This window comes from Schistocerca serialis, chromosome 5 (genome assembly GCF_023864345.2).
Source record: "Schistocerca serialis cubense isolate TAMUIC-IGC-003099 chromosome 5, iqSchSeri2.2, whole genome shotgun sequence".
Lineage (NCBI taxonomy): Eukaryota > Metazoa > Arthropoda > Insecta > Orthoptera > Acrididae > Schistocerca > Schistocerca serialis.
This window is the reverse complement of record NC_064642.1, coordinates 685,659,655-685,682,315: the sequence shown is the minus strand read 5'-3', so window position 1 is coordinate 685,682,315 and position 22,661 is coordinate 685,659,655. Positions and strand designations below refer to the sequence as shown.

The 22,661-nt window shown below is 39.1% G+C and overlaps 1 protein-coding gene across 1 annotated transcript in view; it reads left to right on the top strand.

Moving 5' to 3' along the window:
* LOC126482177 (dentin sialophosphoprotein-like) overlaps positions 1–22,661 on the top strand; it is a 195,618-nt gene that overhangs the window by 67,278 nt on the left and 105,679 nt on the right. The window contains exons 75-96 of the mRNA XM_050106156.1: positions 644–685; positions 873–914; positions 2,018–2,059; positions 2,247–2,288; positions 3,621–3,662; positions 3,850–3,891; positions 7,741–7,782; positions 7,970–8,011; positions 8,199–8,240; positions 8,426–8,467; positions 10,029–10,070; positions 10,257–10,298; positions 10,486–10,527; positions 11,631–11,672; positions 11,859–11,900; positions 12,088–12,129; positions 12,317–12,358; positions 17,813–17,854; positions 18,042–18,083; positions 18,271–18,312; positions 18,499–18,540; positions 18,728–18,769. Of these exons, the coding sequence (XP_049962113.1) occupies positions 644–685; positions 873–914; positions 2,018–2,059; positions 2,247–2,288; positions 3,621–3,662; positions 3,850–3,891; positions 7,741–7,782; positions 7,970–8,011; positions 8,199–8,240; positions 8,426–8,467; positions 10,029–10,070; positions 10,257–10,298; positions 10,486–10,527; positions 11,631–11,672; positions 11,859–11,900; positions 12,088–12,129; positions 12,317–12,358; positions 17,813–17,854; positions 18,042–18,083; positions 18,271–18,312; positions 18,499–18,540; positions 18,728–18,769 (924 nt within the window). The remainder of the gene's footprint in view (positions 1–643; positions 686–872; positions 915–2,017; positions 2,060–2,246; positions 2,289–3,620; positions 3,663–3,849; positions 3,892–7,740; positions 7,783–7,969; positions 8,012–8,198; positions 8,241–8,425; positions 8,468–10,028; positions 10,071–10,256; positions 10,299–10,485; positions 10,528–11,630; positions 11,673–11,858; positions 11,901–12,087; positions 12,130–12,316; positions 12,359–17,812; positions 17,855–18,041; positions 18,084–18,270; positions 18,313–18,498; positions 18,541–18,727; positions 18,770–22,661) is intronic.

Sequence of the window (22,661 nt, the reverse complement as noted above, 5' to 3'; positions counted from 1 at the left end):
AAGCATTTTTTTGTGGTTTATACTTTTGGAATTTTGGTTTTTTATGTTGATTTTAAAATGACCTATTTCATGTTTGAAATGTACTAACTCGTTTTTTCCTCACAGCAGGTCAACTTGTGTGTGGTTGCAACACTGCGGTCCCACTGAGTACATTTTTAGAGAAAGGGACGTCTGTTGCACCACAGGGAAGGAACAGGGTGAGGAGCACGACACATTTTGTCTCATTGGTAAGCATTTTTTTGTGGTTTATACTTTTGGAATTTTGGTTTTTTATGTTGATTTTAAAATGACCTATTTCATGTTTGATATGTACTAACTCGTTTTTTACTCACAGCAGGTCAACTTGTGTGTGGTTGCAACACTACGGTCCCATTGAGTACATTTTTGGAGAAAGGGACATCTGTTGCACCACAGGGAGGGAGGAGGGTGAGGAGCACGACACATTTTCTTCCATTGGTAAGCATTTTTTAGTGGTTTATACTTTTGGATTTTTGGTTTTTTATGTTGATTTTAAAATGACCTATTTCATGTTTGAAATGTACTAACTCGTTTTTTCCTCACAGCAGGTCAACTTGTGTGTGGTTGCAACACTACGGTCCCATTGAGTACATTTTTGGAGAAATGGACATCTGTTGCACCACAGGGAGGGAGGAGGGTGAGGAGCACGACACATTTTCTTCCATTGGTAAGCATTTTTTTGTGGTTTATACTTTTGGAATTTAGGTTTTTTATGTTGATTTTAAAATGACCTATTTCATGTTTAAAATGTACTAACTCGTTTTTTCCTCACAGCAGGTCAACTTGTGTGTGGTTGCAACACTACGGTCCCATTGAGTACATTTTTGGAGAAAGGGACATCTGTTGCACCACAGGGAGGGAGGAGGATGAGGAGCACGACACATTTTCTTCCATTGGTAAGCATTTTTTTGTGGTTTATACCTTTGGAATTTTGGTTTTTTATGTTGATTTTAAAATGACCTATTTCATGTTTGAAATGTACTAACTCGTTTTTTCCTCACAGCCGGTCACCTTGTGTGTGGTTGCAACACTACGGTCCCATTGAGTACATTTTTGGAGAAAGGGACATCTGTTGCACCACAGGGAGGGAGGAGGGTGAGGAGCACGACACATTTTCTTCCATTGGTAAGCATTTTTTTGTGGTTTATACTTTTGGAATTCTGGTTTTTTATGTTGATTTTAAAATGACCTATTTCATGGTTGAAATGTACTAACTCTTTTTTTCCGCACAGCAGGTCAACTTGTGTGTGGCTGCAACACTACGGTCCCATTGAGTACATTTTTGGGGAAAGGGACATCTGTTGCACCACAGGGAGGGAGGAGGATGAGGAGCACGACACATTTTCTTCCATTGGTAAGCATTTTTTTGTGGTTTATACTTTTGGAATTTTGGTTTTTTATGTTGATTTTAAAATGACCTATTTCATGTTTGAAATGTACTAACTCGTTTTTTCCTCACAGCAGGTCAACTTGTGTGTGGTTGCAACACTACGGTCCCATTGAGTACATTTTTGGGGAAAGGGTCATCTGTTGCACCACAGGGAGGGAGGGGGGTGAGGAGCACGACACGTTTTCTTCCATTGGTAAGCATTTTTTTGTGGTTTATACTTTTGGAATTTTGGTTTTTTATGTTGATTTTAAAATGACCTATTTCATGTTTGAAATGTGCTAACTCGTTTTTTCCTCACAGCAGGTCAACTTGTGTGTGGTTGCAACACTACGGTCCCATTGAGTACATTTTTGGAGAAAGGGACATCTGTTGCACCACAGGGAGGGAGGAGGGTGAGGAGCACGACACATTTTCTTCCATTGGTAAGCATTTTTTTGTGGTTTATACTTTTGGAATTTTGGTTTTTTATGTTGATTTTAAAATGACCTATTTCATGTTTGAAATGTACTAACTCGTTTTTTCCTCACAGCAGGTCAACTTGTGTGTGGTTGCAACACTACGGTCCCATTGAGTACATTTTTGGAGAAAGGGACATCTGTTGCACCACAGGGAGGGAGGAGGATGAGGAGCACGACACATTTTCTTCCATTGGTAAGCATTTTTTTGTGGTTTATACTTTTGGAATTTTGGTTTTTTATGTTGATTTTAAAATGACCTATTTCATGTTTGAAATGTACTAACTCGTATTTTCCTCACAGCAGGTCAACTTGTGTGTGGTTGCAACACTACGGTCCCATTGAGTACATTTTTGGAGAAAGGGACATCTGTTGCACCACAGGGAGGGAGGAGGATGAGGAGCACGACACATTTTCTTCCATTGGTAAGCATTTTTTTGTGGTTTATACTTTTGGAATTTTGGTTTTTTATGTTGATTTTAAAATGACCTATTTCATGTTTGAAATGTACTAACTCGTTTTCACTTCACAGCAGGTCAACTTGTGTGTGGTTGCAACACTACGGTCCCATTGAGTACATTTTTGGAGAAAGGGACATCTGTTGCACCACAGGGAGGGAGGAGGGTGAGGAGCACGACACATTTTCTTCCATTGGTAAGCATTTTTTTGTGGTTTATACTTTTGGAGTTTTGGTTTTTTATGTTGATTTTAAAATGACCTATTTCATGTTTGAAATGTACTAACTCGTTTTTTCCTCACAGCCGGTCACCTTGTGTGTGGTTGCAACACTACGGTCCCATTGAGTACATTTTTGGAGAAAGGGACATCTGTTGCACCACAGGGAGGGAGGAGGGTGAGGAGCACGACACATTTTCTTCCATTGGTAAGCATTTTTTTGTGGTTTATACTTTTGGAATTCTGGTTTTTTATGTTGATTTTAAAATGACCTATTTCATGGTTGAAATGTACTAACTCTTTTTTTCCGCACAGCAGGTCAACTTGTGTGTGGCTGCAACACTACGGTCCCATTGAGTACATTTTTGGGGAAAGGGACATCTGTTGCACCACAGGGAGGGAGGAGGACGAGGAGCACGACACATTTTCTTCCATTGGTAAGCATTTTTTTGTGGTTTATACTTTTGGAATTTTGGTTTTTTATGTTGATTTTAAAATGACCTATTTCATGTTTGAAATGTACTAACTCGTTTTTTCCTCACAGCAGGTCAACTTGTGTGTGGTTGCAACACTACGGTCCCATTGAGTACATTTTTGGGGAAAGGGTCATCTGTTGCACCACAGGGAGGGAGGGGGGTGAGGAGCACGACACGTTTTCTTCCATTGGTAAGCATTTTTTTGTGGTTTATACTTTTGGAATTTTGGTTTTTTATGTTGATTTTAAAATGACCTATTTCATGTTTGAAATGTGCTAACTCGTTTTTTCCTCACAGCAGGTCAACTTGTGTGTGGTTGCAACACTACGGTCCCATTGAGTACATTTTTGGAGAAAGGGACATCTGTTGCACCACAGGGAGGGAGGAGGGTGAGGAGCACGACACATTTTCTTCCATTGGTAAGCATTTTTTTGTGGTTTATACTTTTGGAATTTTGGTTTTTTATGTTGATTTTAAAATGACCTATTTCATGTTTGAAATGTACTAACTCGTTTTTTCCTCACAGCAGGTCAACTTGTGTGTGGTTGCAACACTACGGTCCCATTGAGTACATTTTTGGAGAAAGGGACATCTGTTGCACCACAGGGAGGGAGGAGGATGAGGAGCACGACACATTTTCTTCCATTGGTAAGCATTTTTTTGTGGTTTATACTTTTGGAATTTTGGTTTTTTATGTTGATTTTAAAATGACCTATTTCATGTTTGAAATGTACTAACTCGTATTTTCCTCACAGCAGGTCAACTTGTGTGTGGTTGCAACACTACGGTCCCATTGAGTACATTTTTGGAGAAAGGGACATCTGTTGCACCACAGGGAGGGAGGAGGATGAGGAGCACGACACATTTTCTTCCATTGGTAAGCATTTTTTTGTGGTTTATACTTTTGGAATTTTGGTTTTTTATGTTGATTTTAAAATGACCTATTTCATGTTTGAAATGTACTAACTCGTTTTCACTTCACAGCAGGTCAACTTGTGTGTGGTTGCAACACTACGGTCCCATTGAGTACATTTTTGGAGAAAGGGACATCTGTTGCACCACAGGGAGGGAGGAGGGTGAGGAGCACGACACATTTTCTTCCATTGGTAAGCATTTTTTTGTGGTTTATACTTTTGGAGTTTTGGTTTTTTATGTTGATTTTAAAATGACCTATTTCATGTTTGAAATGTACTAACTCGTTTTTTCCTCACAGCAGGTCAACTTGTGTGTGGTTGCAACACTACGGTCCCATTGAGTACATTTTTGGAGAAAGGGACATCTGTTGCACCACAGGGAGGGAGGAGGGTGAGGAGCAGGACACATTTTCTTCCATTGGTAAGCATTTTTTTGTGGTTTATACTTTTGGAATTTTGGTTTTTTATGTTGATTTTAAAATGACCTATTTCATGTTTGAAGTGTACTAACTCGTTTTTTCCTCACAGCAGGTCAACTTGTGTGTGGTTGCAACACTACGGTCCCATTGAGTACATTTTTGGAGAAAGGGACATCTGTTGCACCACAGGGAGATAGGAGGGTGAGGAGCACGACACATTTTCTTCCATTGGTAAGCATTTTTTTGTGGTTTATACTTTTGGAATTTTGGTTTTTTATGTTGATTTTAAAATGACCTATTTCATGTTTGAAATGTACTAACTCTTTTTTTTCTCACAGCAGGTCGACTTGTGTGTGGTTGCAACACTACAGTCCCATTGAGTACATTTCTGGAGAATGGGACATCTGTTGCACCACAGGGAGGGAGGAGGGTGAGGAGCACGACACATTTTCTTCCATTGGTAAACATTTTTTGTGGTTTATACTTTTGGAATTTTGGTTTTTAATGTTGATTTAAAATGACCTATTTCATGTTTGAAATGTACTAACTCGTTTTTTCCTCACAGCAGGTCAACTTGTGTGTGGTTGCAACACTATGTTTCCATTGAGTATATTTTTGGAGAAAGGGACATCTGTTGCACCACAGGGAGGGAGGTGGGTGAGGAGCAGGACACATTTTCTTCCATTAGTAAGCATTTTTTTGTGGTTTATACTTTTGGAATTTTGGTTTTTTATGTTGATTTTAAAATGACCTATTTCATGTTTGAAATGTACTAACTCGTTTTTTCCTCATAGCAGGTCAACTTGTGTGTGGTTGCAACACTACGGTCCCATTGAGTACATTTTTGGAGAAAGGGACATCTGTTGCATCACACGGAGGGAGGAGGGTGAGGAGCACGACATATTTTCTTCCATTGGTAAGCATTTTTTTGTGGTTTATACTTTTGGAATTTTGGTTATTTATGTTGATTTTAAAATGACCTATTTCATGTTTGAAATGTACTAACTCGTTTTTTCCTCACAGCAGGTCAACTTGTGTGTGGTTGCAACACTACGGTCCCATTGAGTACATTTTTGGAGAAAGGGACATCTGTTGCGCCACAGGGAGGGAGGAGGGTGAGGAGCACGACACATTTTCTTCCATTGGTAAGCATTTTTTTGTGGTTTATACTTTTGGAATTTTGGTTTTTTATGTTGATTTTAAAATGACCCATTTCATGTTTGAAATGTACAAACTCGTTTTTTCCTCACAGCAGGTCAACTTGTGTGTGGTTGCAACACTACGGTCCCATTGAGTACATTTTTGGAGAAAGGGACATCTGTTGCACCAAAGGGAGGGAGGAGGGTGAGGAGCACGACACATTTTCTTCCATTGGTAAGCATTTTTTTGTGGTTTATACTTTTGGAATTTTCGTTTTTAATGTTGATTTTAAAATGACCTATTTCATGTTTGAAATGTACTAACTCGTTTTTTCCTCACAGCAGGTCAACTTGTGTGTGGTTGCAACACTACGGTCCCATTGAGTACATTTTTGGAGAAAGGGACATCTGTTGCACCACAGGGAGGGTGGAGGGTGAGGAGCACGACACATTTTCTTCCATTGGTAATCATTTTTTTGTGGTTTATACTTTTGGAATTTTGGTTTTTTATGTTGATTTTAAAATGACCTATTTCATGTTTGAAATGTACTAACTCGTTTTTTCCTCACAGCAGGTCAACTTGTGTGTGGTTACAACACTACGCTCCCATTGAGTACATTTTTGGGGAAAGGGACATCTGTTGCACCACAGGGAGGGAGGGGGGTGAGGAGCACGACACATTTTCTTCCATTGGTAAGCATTTTTTTGTGGTTTATACTTTTGGAATTTTGGTTTTTTATGTTGATTTTAAAATGACCTATTTCATGTTTGAAATGTACTAACTCGTTTTTTCCTCACAGCAGGTCAACTTGTGTGAGGTTGCAATACTACGGTCCCATTGAGTACATTTTTGGAGAAAGGGACATCTGTTGCACCACAGGGAGGGAGGAGGGTGACGAGCACGACACATTTTCTTCCATTGGTAAGCATTTTTTTGTGGTTTATACTTTTGGAATTTTGGTTTTTTATGTTGATTTTAAAATGACCTATTTCATGTTTGAAATGTACTAACTCGTTTTTTCCTCACAGCAGGTCAACTTGTGTGTGGTTGCAATACTACGGTCCCATTGAGTACATTTTTGGAGAAAGGGACATCTGTTGCACCACTGGGAGGGAGGAGGATGAGGAGCACGACACATTTTCTTCCATTGGTAAGCATTTTTTTGTGGTTTATACTCTTGGAATTTTTGTTTTTTATGTTGATTTTAAAATGACCTATTTCGTGTTTGAAATGTACTAACTCGTTATTTCCTCACAGCAGGTCAACTTGTGTGTGGTTGCAACACTACGGTCCCATTGAGTACATTTTTGGAGAAAGGGACATCTGTTGCACCACAGGGAGGGAGGAGGGTGAGGAGCACGACACATTTTCTTCCATTGGTAATCATTTTTTTGTGGTTTATACTTTTGGAATTTTGGTTTTTTATGTTGATTTTAAAATGACCTATTTCATGTTTGAAATGTACTAACTCGTTTTTTCCTCACAGCAGGTCAACTTGTGTGTGGTTGCAACACTACGCTCCCATTGAGTACATTTTTGGGGAAAGGGACATCTGTTGCACCACAGGGAGGGAGGGGGGTGAGGAGCACGACACATTTTCTTCCATTGGTAAGCATTTTTTTGTGGTTTATACTTTTGGAATTTTGGTTTTTTATGTTGATTTTAAAATGACCTATTTCATGTTTGAAATGTACTAACTCGTTTTTTCCTCACAGCAGGTCAACTTGTGTGAGGTTGCAATACTACGGTCCCATTGAGTACATTTTTGGAGAAAGGGACATCTGTTGCACCACAGGGAGGGAGGAGGGTGACGAGCACGACACATTTTCTTCCATTGGTAAGCATTTTTTTGTGGTTTATACTTTTGGAATTTTGGTTTTTTATGTTGATTTTAAAATGACCTATTTCATGTTTGAAATGTACTAACTCGTTTTTTCCTCACAGCAGGTCAACTTGTGTGTGGTTGCAATACTACGGTCCCATTGAGTACATTTTTGGAGAAAGGGACATCTGTTGCACCACTGGGAGGGAGGAGGATGAGGAGCACGACACATTTTCTTCCATTGGTAAGCATTTTTTTGTGGTTTATACTCTTGGAATTTTTGTTTTTTATGTTGATTTTAAAATGACCTATTTCGTGTTTGAAATGTACTAACTCGTTACTTCCTCACAGCAGGTCAACTTGTGTGTGGTTGCAACACTACGGTCCCATTGAGTACATTTTTGGAGAAAGGGACATCTGTTGCACGACAGGGAGGGAGGAGGATGAGGAGCACGACACATTTTCTTCTATTGGTAAGCATTCTTTTGTGGTTTATACTTTTGGAATTTTGGTTTTTTATGTTGATTTTAAAATGACCTATTTCATGTTTGAAATGTACTAACTCGTTTTTTCCTCACAGCAGGTCAACTTGTGTGTGGTTGCAACACTACGGTCCCATTGAGTACTTTTTTGGAGAAAGGGACATCTGTTGCACCACAGGGAGGGAGGAGGATGAGGAGCACAACACATTTTCTTCCATTGGTAAGCATTTTTTTGTGGTTTATACTTTTGGAATTTTGGTTTTTTATGTTGATTTTAAAATGACCTATTTCATGTTTGAAATGTACTAACTCGTTTTTTCCTCACAGCAGGTCAACTTGTGTGTGGTTGCAACACTACGGTCCCATTGAGTACATTTTTGTAGAAAGGGACATCTGTTGCACCACAGGGAGGGAGGAGGATGAGGAGCACGACACATTTTCTTCCATTGGTAAGCATTTTTTTGTGGTTTATACTTTTGGAATTTTGGTTATTTATGTTGATTTTAAAATGACCTATTTCATGTTTGAAATGTAGTAACTCGCTTTTCCTCACAGCAGGTCAACTTGGTGTGGTTGCAACACTACGGTCCCATTGAGTACATTTTTGGAGAAAGGGACATCTGTTGCACCACAGGGAGGGAGGAGGATGAGGAGCACGATACATTTTCTTCCATTGGTAAGCATTTTTTTGTGGTTTATACTTTTGGAATTTTGGTTTTTTATGTTGATTTTAAAATGACCTATTTCATGTTTTAAATGTACTAACTCGTTTTCTCTTCACAGCAGGTCAACTTGTGTGTGGTTGCAACACTACGGTCCCATTGAGTACTTTTTTGGAGAAAGGGACATCTGTTGCACCACAGGGAGGGAGGAGGGTGAGGAGCAGGATACATTTTCTTCCATTGGTAAGCATTTTTTTGTGGTTTATACTTTTGGAATTTTGGTTTTTTATGTTGATTTTAAAATGACCTATTTCATGTTTGAAATGTACTAACTCGTTTTTTACTCACAGCAGGTCAACTTGTGTGCGGTTGCAACACTACGGTCCCATTGAGTACAATTTTGGGGAAAGGAACATCTGTTGCACCACAGGGAGGGAGGGGGGTGAGGAGCACGACACATTTTCTTCCATTGGTAAGCATTTTTTTTTGGTTTATACTTTTGGAATTTTGGTTTTTTATGTTGATTTTAAAATGACCTATTTCATGTTTGAAATGTACTAACTCGTTTTTGCCTCACAGCAGGTCAACTTGTGTGTGGTTGCAACACTACGGTCCCATTGAGTACATTTTTGGAGAAAGGGACATCTGTTGCACCATAGGCAGGGAGGAGGGTGAGGAGCACGACACATTTTCTTCCATTGGTAAGCATTTTTTTGTGGTTTATACTTTTGGAATTTTGGTTTTTTATGTTGATTTTAAAATGACCTATTTCATGTTTGAAATGTACTAACTCGTTTTTTCCTCACAGCAGGTCAACTTGTGTGTGGTTGCAACACTACGGTCCCATTGAGTACATTTTTGGAGAAAGGGACATCTGTTGCACCACAGGGAGGAAGGAGGGTGAGGAGCACGACACGTTTTCTTCCATTGGTAAGCATTTTTTTGTGGTTTATACTTTTGGAATTTTGGTTTTTTATGTTGATTTTAAAATGACCTATATCATGTTTGAAATGTACTAACTCGTTTTTTCCTCACAGCAGGTCAACTTGTGTGTGGTTGCAACACTACGGTCCCATTGAGTACATTTTTGGAGAAAGGGACATCTGCTGCACCACAGGGAGGGAGGAGGATGAGGAGCACGACACATTTTCTTCCATTGGTAAGCATTTTTTTGTGGTTTATACTCTTGGAATTTTTGTTTTTTATGTTGATTTTAAAATGACCTATTTCATGTTTGAAACGTACTAACTCGTTTTTTCCTCACAGCAGGTCAACTTGTGTGTGGTTGCAACACTACGGTCCCATTGAGTACATTTTTGGGGAAAGGGACATCTGTTGCACGACAGGGAGGGAGGAGGATGTGGAGCACGACACATTTTCTTCCATTGGTAAGCATTCTTTTGTGGTTTATACTTTTGGAATTTTGGTTTTTTATGTTGATTTTAAAATGACCTATTTCATGTTTGAAATGTACTAACTCGTTTTTTCCTCACAGCAGGTCAACTTGTGTGTGGTTGCAACACTATGGTCCCATTGAGTACATTTTTGGAGAAAGGGACATCTGTTGCACCACAGGGAGGGAGGAGGATGAGGAGCAAGACACATTTTCTTCCATTGGTAATCATTTATTGTGGTTTATACTTTTGGAATTTTGGTTATTTATGTTGATTTTAAAATGACCTATTTCATGTTTGAAATGTACTAACTCATTTTTTCCTCACAGCAGGTCAACTTGTGTGTGGTTGCAACACTACGGTCCCTTTGAGTACATTTTTGGAGAAAGGGACATCTGTTGCACCACAGGGAGGGAGGAGGATGAGGAGCACGATACATTTTCTTCCATTGGTAAGCATTTTTTTGTGGTTTATACTTTTGGAATTTTGGTTTTTTATGTTGATTTTAAAATGTTTTATTTCATGTTTGAAATGTACTAACTCATTTTCTCTTCACAGCAGGTCAACTTGTGTGTGGTTGCAACACTACGGTCCCATTGAGTACATTTTTGAAGAAAGGGACATCTGTTGCACCACAGGGAGGGAGGAGGGTGAGGAGCAGGACACATTTTCTTCCATTGGTAAGCATTTTTTTGTGGTTTGTACTTTTGGAATTTTGGTTTTTTATGTTGATTTTAAAATGACCTATTTCATGTTTGAAATGTACTAACTCGTTTTTTCCTCACAGCAGGTCAACTTGTGTGTGGTTGCAGCAATACGGTCCCATCGAGTACATTTTTGGAGAAAGGGACATCTGTTGCACCACAGGGAGGGAGGAGGGTGAGGAGCACGACACATTTTCTTCCATTGGTAAGCATTTTTTTTTGTTTTATACTTTTGGAATTTTGGTTTTTTATGTTGATTTTAAAATTACCTATTTCATGTTTGAAATGTACTAACTCATTTTTTCCTCACAGCAGGTCAACTTGTGTGTGGTTGCAACACTACGGTCCCATTGAGTACATTTTTGGAGAAAGGGATATCTGTTGCACCACAGGGAGGGAGGAGGGTGAGGAGCACGACACATTTTCTTCCATTGGTAAGCATTTTTTTGTGGTTTATACTTTTGGAATTTTGGTTTTTTATGTTGATTTTAAAATGACCTATTTCATGTTTGAAATGTACTAACTCGTTTTTTCCTCACAGCAGGTCAACTTGTGTGTGGTTGCAACACTACGGTCCCATTGAGTACATTTTTGGAGAAAGGGACATCTGCTGCACCACAGGGAGGGAGGAGGATGAGGAGCACGACACATTTTCTTCCATTGGTAAGCATTTTTTTGTGGTTTATACTCTTGGAATTTTTGTTTTTTATGTTGATTTTAAAATGACCTATTTCATGTTTGAAACGTACTAACTCGTTTTTTCCTCACAGCAGGTCAACTTGTGTGTGGTTGCAACACTACGGTCCTATTGAGTACATTTTTGGAGAAAGGGACATCTGTTGCACGACAGGGAGGGAGGAGGATGTGGAGCACGACACATTTTCTTCCATTGGTAAGCATTCTTTTGTGGTTTATACTTTTGGAATTTTGGTTTTTTATGTTGATTTTAAAATGACCTATTTCATGTTTGAAATGTACTAACTCGTTTTTTCCTCACAGCAGGTCAACTTGTGTGTGGTTGCAACACTATGGTCCCATTGAGTACATTTTTGGAGAAAGGGACATCTGTTGCACCACAGGGAGGGAGGAGGATGAGGAGCAAGACACATTTTCTTCCATTGGTAATCATTTATTGTGGTTTATACTTTTGGAATTTTGGTTATTTATGTTGATTTTAAAATGACCTATTTCATGTTTGAAGTGTACTAACTCATTTTTTCCTCACAGCAGGTCAACTTGTGTGTGGTTGCAACACTACGGTCCCTTTGAGTACATTTTTGGAGAAAGGGACATCTGTTGCACCACAGGGAGGGAGGAGGATGAGGAGCACGATACATTTTCTTCCATTGGTAAGCATTTTTTTGTGGTTTATACTTTTGGAATTTTGGTTTTTTATGTTGATTTTAAAATGACTTATTTCATGTTTGAAATGTACTAACTCGTTTTCTCTTCACAGCAGGTCAACTTGTGTGTGGTTGCAACACTACGGTCCCATTGAGTACATTTTTGAAGAAAGGGACATCTGTTGCACCACAGGGAGGGAGGAGGGTGAGGAGCAGGACACATTTTCTTCCATTGGTAAGCATTTTTTTGTGGTTTATACTTTTGGAATTTTGGTTTTTTATGTTGATTTTAAAATGACCTATTTCATGTTTGAAATGTACTAACTCGTTTTTTCCTCACAGCAGGGCAACTTGTGTGTGGTTGCAGCAATACGGTCCCATTGAGTACATTTTTGGAGAAAGGGACATCTGTTGCACCACAGGGAGGGAGGAGGATGAGGAGCAGGACACATTTTCTTCCATTGGTAAGCATTTTTTTGTGGTTTATACTTTTGGAATTTTGGTTTTTTATGTTGATTTTAAAATGACCTATTTCATGTTTGAAATGTACTAACTCGTTTTTTCCTCACAGCAGGTCAACTTGTGTGTGGTTGCAACACTACGGTCCCATCGAGTACATTTTTGGAGAAAGGGACATCTGTTGCACCACAGGGAGGGAGGAGGGTGAGGAGCACGACACATTTTCTTCCATTGGTAAGCATTTTTTTTTGTTTTATACTTTTGGAATTTTGGTTTTTTATGTTGATTTTAAAATTACCTATTTCATGTTTGAAATGTACTAACTCGTTTTTTCCTCACAGCAGGTCAACTTGTGTGTGGTTGCAACACTACGGTCCCATTGAGTACATTTTTGGAGAAAGGGATATCTGTTGCACCACAGGGAGGGAGGAGGGTGAGGAGCACGACACATTTTCTTCCATTGGTAAGCATTTTTTTGTGGTTTATACTTTTGGAAGTTTGGTTTTTTATGTTGATTTTAAAATGACCTATTTCATGTTTGAAATGTACTAACTCGTTTTTTCCTCACAGCAGGTCAACTTGTGTGTGGTTGCAACACTACAGTCCCATTGAGTACATTTTTGGAGAAAGGGACGTCTGTTGCACCACAGGGAGGGAGGAGGGTGAGGAGCACGACACATTTTCTTCCATTGGTAAGCATTTTTTTGTGGTTTATACTTTTGGAATTTTGGTTTTTTATGTTGATTTTAAAATGACCTATTTCATGTTTGAAATGTACTAACTCGTATTTTCCTCACAGCAGGGCAACTTGTGTGTGGTTGCAACACTATGGTTCCATTGAGTACATTTTTGGAGAATGGGACATCTGTTGCACCACAGGGAGGGAGGTGGGTGAGGAGCAGGACACATTTTCTTCCATTAGTAAGCATTTTTTTGTGGTTTATACTTTTGGAATTTTGGTTTTTTATGTTGATTTTAAAATGACCTATTTCATGTTTGAAACGTACTAACTCGTTTTTTGCTCACAGCAGGTCAACTTGTGTGTGGTTGCAACACTACGGTCCCATTGAGTACATTTTTGGAGAAAGGGACATCTGTTGCACCACAGGGAGGGAGGAGGGTGAGGAGCATGACACATTTTCTTCCATTGGTAAGCATTTTTTTGTGGTTTATACTTTTGGAATTTTCGTTTTTAATGTTGATTTTAAAATGACCTATTTCATGTTTGAAATGTACTAACTCGTTTTTTCCTCACAGCAGGTCAACTTGTGTGTGGTTGCAACACTACGGTCCCATTGAGTACATTTTTGGAGAAAGGGACATCTGTTGCACCACAGGGAGGGAGGAGGATGAGGAGCACGACACATTTTCTTCCATTGGTAAGCATTTTTTTGTGGTTTATACTTTTGGAATTTTGGTTTTTTATGTTGATTTTAAAATGACCTATTTCATGTTTGAAATGTACTAACTCGTTTTTTCCTCACAGCAGGTCAACTTGTGTGTGGTTGCAACACTACGGTCCCATTGAGTACATTTTTGGAGAAAGGGACATCTGTTGCACCACAGGGAGATAGGAGGGTGAGGAGCACGACACATTTTCTTCCATTGGTAAGCATTTTTTTGTGGTTTATACTTTTGGAATTTTGGTTTTTTATGTTGATTTTAAAATGACCTATTTCATGTTTGAAATTTACTAACTCGTTTTTTCCTCACAGCAGGTCAACTTGTGTGTGGTTGCAACACTACGGTCCCATTGAGTACATTTTTGGAGAAAGGGACATCTGTTGCACCACTGGGAGGGAGGAGGGTGAGGAGCAGGACCCATTTTCTTCCATTGGTAAGCATTTTTTTGTGGTTTATACTTTTGGAATTTTGGTTTTTTATGTTGATTTTAAAATGACCTATTTCATGTTTGAAATGTACTAACTCGTTTTTTCCTCACAGCAGGCCAACTTGTGTGTGGTTGCAACACTACGGTCCCAATGAGTACATTTTTGGAGAAAGGGACATCTGTTGCACCACAGGGAGGGAGGAGGGTGAGGAGCAGGACACATTTTCTTCCATTGGTAAGCATTTTTTTGTGGTTTATACTTTTGGAATTTTGGTTTTTTATATTGATTTTAAAATGACCTATTTCATGTTTGAAATGTACTAACTCGTTTTTTCCTCACAGCAGGTCAACTTGTGTGTGGTTGCAACACTACGGTCCCATTGAGTACATTTTTGGAGAAAGGGACATTTGTTGCACCACAGGGAGATAGGAGGGTGAGGAGCACGACACATTTTCTTCCATTGGTAAGCATTTTTTTGTGGTTTATACTTTTGGAATTTTGGTTTTTTATGTTGATTTTAAAATGACCTATTTCATGTTTGAAATTTACTAACTCGTTTTTTCCTCACAGCAGGTCAACTTGTGTGTGGTTGCAACACTACGGTCCCATTGAGTACATTTTTGGAGAAAGGGACATCTGTTGCACCACAGGGAGGGAGGAGGGTGAGGAGCACGACACATTTTCTTCCATTGGTAAGCATTTTTTTGTGGTTTATACTTTTGGAATTTTGGTTTTTTATGTTGATTTTAAAATGACCTATTTCATGTTTGAAATGTACTAACTCGTTTTTTCCTCACAGCAGGTCAACTTGTGTGTGGTTGCAACACTACAGTCCCATTGAGTACATTTTTGGAGAAAGGGACATCTGTTGCACCACAGGGAGGGAGGAGGGTGAGGAGCACGACACATTTTCTTCCATTGGTAAGCATTTTTTTGTGGTTTATACTTTTGGAATTTTGGTTTTTTATGTTGATTTTAAAATGACCTATTTCATGTTTGAAATGTACTAACTCTTTTTTTCCTCACAGCAGGTCAACTTGTGTGTGGTTGCAACACTACGGTCCCATTGAGTACATTTTTGGAGAAAGGGACATCTGTTGCACCACAGGGAGGGAGAAGGATGAGGAGCACGATACATTTTCTTCCATTGGTAAGCATTTTTTTGTGGTTTATACTTTTGGAATTTTGGTTTTTTATGTTGATTTTAAAATGACCTATTTCATGTTTGAAATGTACTAACTCGTTTTCTCTTCACAGCAGGTCAACTTGTGTGTGGTTGTAACACTACGGTCCCATTGAGTACATTTTTGGAGAAAGGGACATCTGTTGCACCACTGGGAGGGAGGAGGGTGAGGAGCAGGACCCATTTTCTTCCATTGGTCAGCATTTTTTTGTGGTTTATACTTTTGGAATTTTGGTTTTTTATGTTGATTTTAAAATGACCTATTTCATGTTTGAAATGTACTAACTCGTTTTTTCCTCACAGCAGGTCAACTTGTGTGTGGTTGCAACACTACGGTCCCATTGAGTACATTTTTGGAGAAAGGGACATCTGTTGCACCACAGGGAGATAGGAGGGTGAGGAGCACGACACATTTTCTTCCATTGGTAAGCATTTTTTTGTGGTTTATACTTTTGGAATTTTGGTTTTTTATGTTGATTTTAAAATGACCTATTTCATGTTTGAAATGTACTAACTCGTATTTTCCTCACAGCAGGTCAACTTGTGTGTGGTTGCAACACTACGGTCCCATTGAGTACATTTTTGGAGAAAGGGACATCTGTTGCACCACAGGGAGGGAGGAGGGTGAGGAGCACGACAAATTTTCTTCCATTGGTAAGCATTTTTTTGTGGTTTATACTTTTGGAATTTTGGTTTTTTATGTTGATTTTAAAATGACCCAGTTCATGTTTGAAATGTACTAACTTGTTTTTTCCTCACAGCAGGTCGACTTGTGTGTGGTTGCAACACTACGGTCCCATTGAGTACTTTTTTGGAGAAAGGGACATCTGTTGCACCACAGGGAGGGAGGAGGGTGTGGAGCACGACACATTTTCTTCCATTGGTAAGCATTTTTTTGTGGTTTATACTTTTGGAATTTTGGTTTTTTATGTTGATTTTAAAATGACCTATTTCATGTTTGAAATGTACTAACTCGTTTTTTCCTCACAGCAGGTCAACTTGTGTGTGGTTGCAACACTACGGTCCCATTGAGTACATTTTTGGAGAAAGGGACATCTGTTGCACCACACGGAGGGAGGAGGGTGAGGAGCACGACATATTTTCTTCCATTTATAAGCATTTTTTTGTGGTTTATACTTTTGGAATTTTGGTTATTTATGTTGATTTTAAAATGACCTATTTCATGTTTGAAATGTACTAACTCGTTTTTTCCTCACAGCAGGTCAACTTGTGTGTGGTTGCAACACTACGGTCCCATTGAGTACATTTTTGGAGAAAGGGACATCTGTTGCACCACAGGGAGGGAGGAGGGTGAGGAGCACGACACATTTTCTTCCATTGGTAAGCATTTTTTTGTGGTTTATACTTTTGGAATTTTGGTTTTTTATGTTGAATTTAAAATGACCCATTTCATGTTAGAAATGTACAAACTCGTTTTTTCCTCACAGCAGGTCAACTTGTGTGTGGTTGCAACACTACGGTCCCATTGAGTACATTTTTGGAGAAAGGGACATCTGTTGCACCACAGGGAGGGAGGAGGGTGAGGAGCACGACACATTTTCTTCCATTGGTAAGCATTTTTTTGTGGTTTATACTTTTGGAATTTTCGTTTTTAATGTTGATTTTAAAATGACCTATTTCATGTTTGAAATGTACTAACTCGTTTTTTCCTCACAGCAGGTCAACTTGTGTGTGGTTGCAACACTACGGTCCCATTGAGTACATTTTTGGAGAAAGGGACATCTGTTGCACCACAGGGAGGGAGGAGGGTGTGGAGCACGACACATTTTCATCCATTGGTAAGCATTTTTTTGTGGTTTATACTTTTGGAATTTTGGTTTTTTATGTTGATTGTAAAATGACCTATTTCATGTTTGAAATGTACTAACTCGTTTTTTCCTCACAGCAGGTCAACTTGTGTGTGGTTGCAACACTACGGTCCCATTGAGTACATTCATGGAGAAAGGGACATCAGTTGCACCACAGGGCGGGAGGAGGGTGAGGAGCAGGACACATTTTGATTCATTGGTAAGCATTTTTTTGTGGTTTATACTTTCGGAATTTTGGTTTTTTATGTTGATTTTAAAATGACCTATTTCATGTTTGAAATGTACTAACTCGTATTTTCCTCACAGCAGGTCAACTTGTGTGTGGTTGCAACACTACGGTCCCTTTGAGTACATTTTTGGAGAAAAGGAAATCGTTTGCACGACAGGGAGGGAGGAGGGTGAGGAGCACGACACATTTTCTTCCATTGGTAAGCATTTTTTTGTGGTTTATACTTTTGGAATTTTGGTTTTTTATGTTGATTTTAAAATGACCTTTTTCATGTTTGAAATGTACTAACTCGTTTTTTCCTCACAGCAGGTCAATTTGTGTGTGGTTGCAACACTACGGTCCCATTGAGTACATTTTTGGAGAAAGGGACATCTGTTGCACCACAGGGAGGGAGGAGGATGAGGAGCACGATACATTTTCTTCCATTGGTAAGCATTTTTTTGTGGTTTATACTTTTGGAATTTTGGTTTTTTATGTTGATTTTAAAATGACCTATTTCGTGTTTGAAATGTACTAACTCGTTTTCTCTTCACAGCAGGTCAACTTGTGTGTGGTTGCAACACTACGGACCCATTGAGTACATTTTTGGAGAAAGGGACATCTGTTGCACCACAGGGAGGGAGGAGGATGAGGAGCAGGACACATTTTCTTCCATTAGTAAGCATTTTTTTGTGGTTTATACTTTCGGAATTTTGGTTTTTTATGTTGATTTTAAAATGACCTATTTCATGTTTGAAATGTACTAACTCGTTTTTTCCTCACAGCAGGTCAACTTGCGTGTGGTTGCAACACTACAGTCCCATTGAGTACATTTTTGGAGAAAGGGACATCTGTTGCACCACAGGGAGGGAGGAGGGTGAGGAGCACGACAAATTTTCTTCCATTGGTAAGCATTTTTTGTGGTTTATACTTTTGGAATTTTGGTTTTTTATGTTGATTTTAAAATGACCTATTTCATGTTTGAAATGTACTAACTCGTTTTTTCCTCACAGCAGGTCAATTTGTGTGTGGTTGCAACACTACAGTCCCATTGAGTACATTTTTGGAGAAAGGGACATCTGTTGCACCACAGGGAGGGAGGAGGATGAGGAGCACGATACATTTTCTTCCATTGGTAAGCATTTTTTTGTGGTTTATACTTTTGGAATTTTGGTTTTTTATGTTGATTTTAAAATGACCTATTTCATGTTTGAAATGTACTAACTCGTTTTCTCTTCACAGCAGGTCAACTTGTGTGTGGTTGCAACACTACGGTCCCATTGAGTACATTTTTGGAGAAAGGGACATCTGTTGCACCACAGGGAGGGAGGAGGGTGAGGAGCAGGACACATTTTCTTCCATTGGTAAGCATTTTTTTGTGGTTTATACTTTTGGAATTTTGGTTTTTTATGTTGATTTTAAAATGACCTATTTCATGTTTGAAATGTACTAACTCGTTTTTTCCTCACAGCAGGGCAACTTGTGTGTGGTTGCAACACTATGGTTCCATTGAGTACATTTTTGGAGAAAGGGACATCTGTTGCACCACAGGGAGGGAGGTGGTTGAGGAGCAGGACACATTTTCTTCCATTAGTAAGCATTTTTTTGTGGTTTATACTTTTGGAATTTTGGTTTCTTATGTTGATTTTAAAATGACCTATTTCATGTTTGAAATGTACTAACTCGTTTTTTCCTCACAGCAGGTCAACTTGTGTGTGGTTGCAACACTACGGTCCTATTGAGTACATTTTTGGAGAAAGGGACATCTGTTGCACCACACGGAGGGAGGAGGGTGAGGAGCACGACATATTTTCTTCCATTGGTAAGCATTTTTTTGTGGTTTATACTTTTGGAATTTTGGTTATTTATGTTGATTTTAAAATGACCTATTTCATGTTTGAAATGTACTAACTCGCTTTTTCCTCACAGCAGGTCAACTTGTGTGTGGTTGCAACACTACGGTCCCATTGAGTACAATTTTGGAGAAAGGGACATCTGTTGCACCACAGGGAGGGAGGAGGGTGAGGAGCACGACACATTTTCTTCCATTGGTAAGCATTTTTTTGTGGTTCATACTTTTGGAATTTTGGTTTTTTATGATCATTTTAAAATGACCCATTTCATGTTTGAAATGTACAAACTCGTTTTTTCCTCACAGCAGGTCAACTTGTGTGTGGTTGCAACACTACGGTCCCATTGAGTACATTTTTGGAGAAAGGGACATCTGTTGCACCACAGGGAGGGAGGAGGGTGAGGAGCACGACACATTTTCTTCCATTGGTAAGCATTTTTTTGTGGTTTATACTTTTGGAATTTTCGTTTTTAATGTTGATTTTAAAATGACCTATTTCATGTTTGAAATGTACTAACTCGTTTTTTCCTCACAGCAGGTCAACTTGTGTGTGGTTGCAACACTACGGTCCCATTGAGTACATTTTTGGAGAAAGGGACATCTGTTGCACCACAGGGAGGGAGGAGGATGAGGAGCACGATACATTTTCTTCCATTGGTAAGCATTTTTTTGTGGTTTATACTTTTGGAATTTTGGTTTTTTATGTTGATTTTAAAATGACCTATTTCATGTTTGAAATGTACTAACTCGTTTTCTCTTCACAGCAGGTCAACTTGTGTGTGGTTGCAACACTACGGTCCCATTGAGTACATTTTTGGAGAAAGGGACATCTGTTGCACCACAGGGAGGGAGGAGGGTGAGGAGCAGGACACATTTTCTTCCATTGGTAAGCATTTTTTTGTGGTTTATACTTTTGGAATTTTGGTTTTTTATGTTGATTTTAAAATGACCTATTTCATGTTCGAAATGTACTAACTCGTTTTTTCCTCACAGCAGGTCAACTTGTGTGTGGTTGCAACACTACGGTCCCATTGAGTACATTTTTGGAGAAAGGGACATCTGTTGCACCACAGGGAGGGAGGAGGGTGAGGAGCACGACAAATTTTCTTCCATTGGTAAGCATTTTTTTGTGGTTTATACTTTTGGAATTTTGGTTTTTTATGTTGATTTTAAAATGACCTATTTCATGTTTGAAATGTACTAACTCGTTTTTTCCTCACAGCAGGTCAACTTGTGTGTGGTTGCAACACTACGGTCCCATTGAGTACATTTTTGTAGAAAGGGACATCTGTTGCACCACAATGAGGGAGGAGGATGAGGAGCACGACACATTTTCTTCCATTGGTAAGCATTTTTTTGTGGTTTATACTTTTGGAATTTTGGTTTTTTATGTTGATTTTAAAATGACCTATTTTATGTTTGAAATGTACTAACTCGTTTTTTCCTCACAGCAGGTAAACCTGTGTGTGGTTGCAACACAACGGTCCCATTGAGTACATTTTTGGAGAAAGGGACATCTGTTGCACCACAGGGAGGGAGGAGGGTGAGGAGCACGACACATTTTCTTCCATTGGTAAGCATTTTTTTGTGGTTTATACTTTTGGAATTTTGGTTTTTTATGTTGATTTTAAAATGACCTATTTCATGTTTGAAATGTACTAACTCGTTTTTTCCTCACAGCAGGTCAACTTGTGTGTGGTTGCAACACTACAGTCCCATTGAGTACATTTTTGGAGAAAGGGACATCTGTTGCACCACAGGGAGGGAGGAGGGTGAGGAGCACGACACATTTTCTTCCATTGGTAAGCATTTTTTTGTGGTTTATACTTTTGGAATTTTGGTTTTTTATGTTGAATTTAAAATGACCCATTTCATGTTTGAAATGTACAAACTCGTATTTTCCTCACAGCAGGTCAACTTGTGTGTGGTTGCAACACTACGGTCCCATTGAGTACATTTTTGGAGAAAGGGACATCTGTTGCACCACAGGGAGGGAGGAGGGTGAGGAGCACGACACATTTTCTTCCATTAGTAAGCATTTTTTTGTGGTTTATGCTTTTGGAATTTTCCTTTTTAATGTTGATTTTAAAATGACCTATTTCATGTTTGAAATGTACTAACTCGTTCTTTCCTCACAGCAGGTCAACTTGTGTGTGGTTGCAACACTACGGTCCCATTGAGTACATTTTTGGAGAGAGGGACATCTGTTGCACCACAGGGAGGGAGGAGGGTGTGGAGCACGACACATTTTCTTCCATTGGTAAGCATTTTTTTGTGGTTTATACTTTTGGAATTTTGTTTTTTTATGTTGATTGTAAAATGACCTATTTCATGTTTGAAATGAACTAACTCGTTTTTTCGTCCCAGCAGGTCAACTTGTGTGTGGTTGCAACACTACGGTCCCATTGAGTACATTTCTGGAGAAAGGGACATCTGTTGCACCACAGGGCGGGAGGAGGGTGAGGAGCAGGACACATTTTGATTCATTGGTAAGCAATTTTTTGTGGTTTATACTTTTGGAATTTTGGTTTTTTATGTTGATTTTAAAGTGACCTATTTCATGTTTGAAATGTACTAACTCGTATTTTCCTCACAGCAGGTCAACTTGTGTGTGGTTGCAACACTACGGTCCCATTGAGTACATTTTTGGAGAAAAGGAAATCGTTTGCACGACAGGGAGGGAGGAGGGTGGGGAGCATGATACATTTTCTTCCATTGGTAAGTATTTTTTTGTGGTTTATACTTTTGGAATTTTGGTTTTTTATGTTGATTTTAAAATGACCTATTTCATGTTTGAAATGTACTAACTCGTATTTTCCTCACAGCAGGTCAACTTGTGTGTGGTTGCAACACTACGGTCCCATTGAGTACATTTTTGGAGAAAGGGACATCTGTTGCACCACAGGGAGGGAGGAGGGTGAGGAGCACGACACATTTTCTTCCATTGGTAAACATTTTTTTGTGGTTTATACTTTTGGAATTTTGGTTTTTTATGTTGATTTTAAAATGACCTATTTCATGTTTGAAATGGACTAACTCGTTTTCTCCTCACAGCGGGTCAACTTGCGTGTGGTTGCAACACTACGGTCTCATTGAGTACATTTTTGGAGAAAGGGACATCTGTTGCACCACAGGGAGGGAGGTGGGTGAGGAGCAGGACACGTGTTCTTCCATTGGTAAGCATTTTTTTGTGGTTTATACTTTTGGAATTTTGGTTTTTTATGTTGATTTTAAAATGACCTATTTCATGTTTGAAATGTACTAACTCGTTTTTTCCTCACAGCAGGTCAACTTGTGTGTGGTTGCAACACTACGGTCCCATTGAGTACATTTTTGGAGAAAGGGACATCTGTTGCACCACAGGGAGGTAGGAGGGTGAGGAGCACGACACATTTTCTTCCATT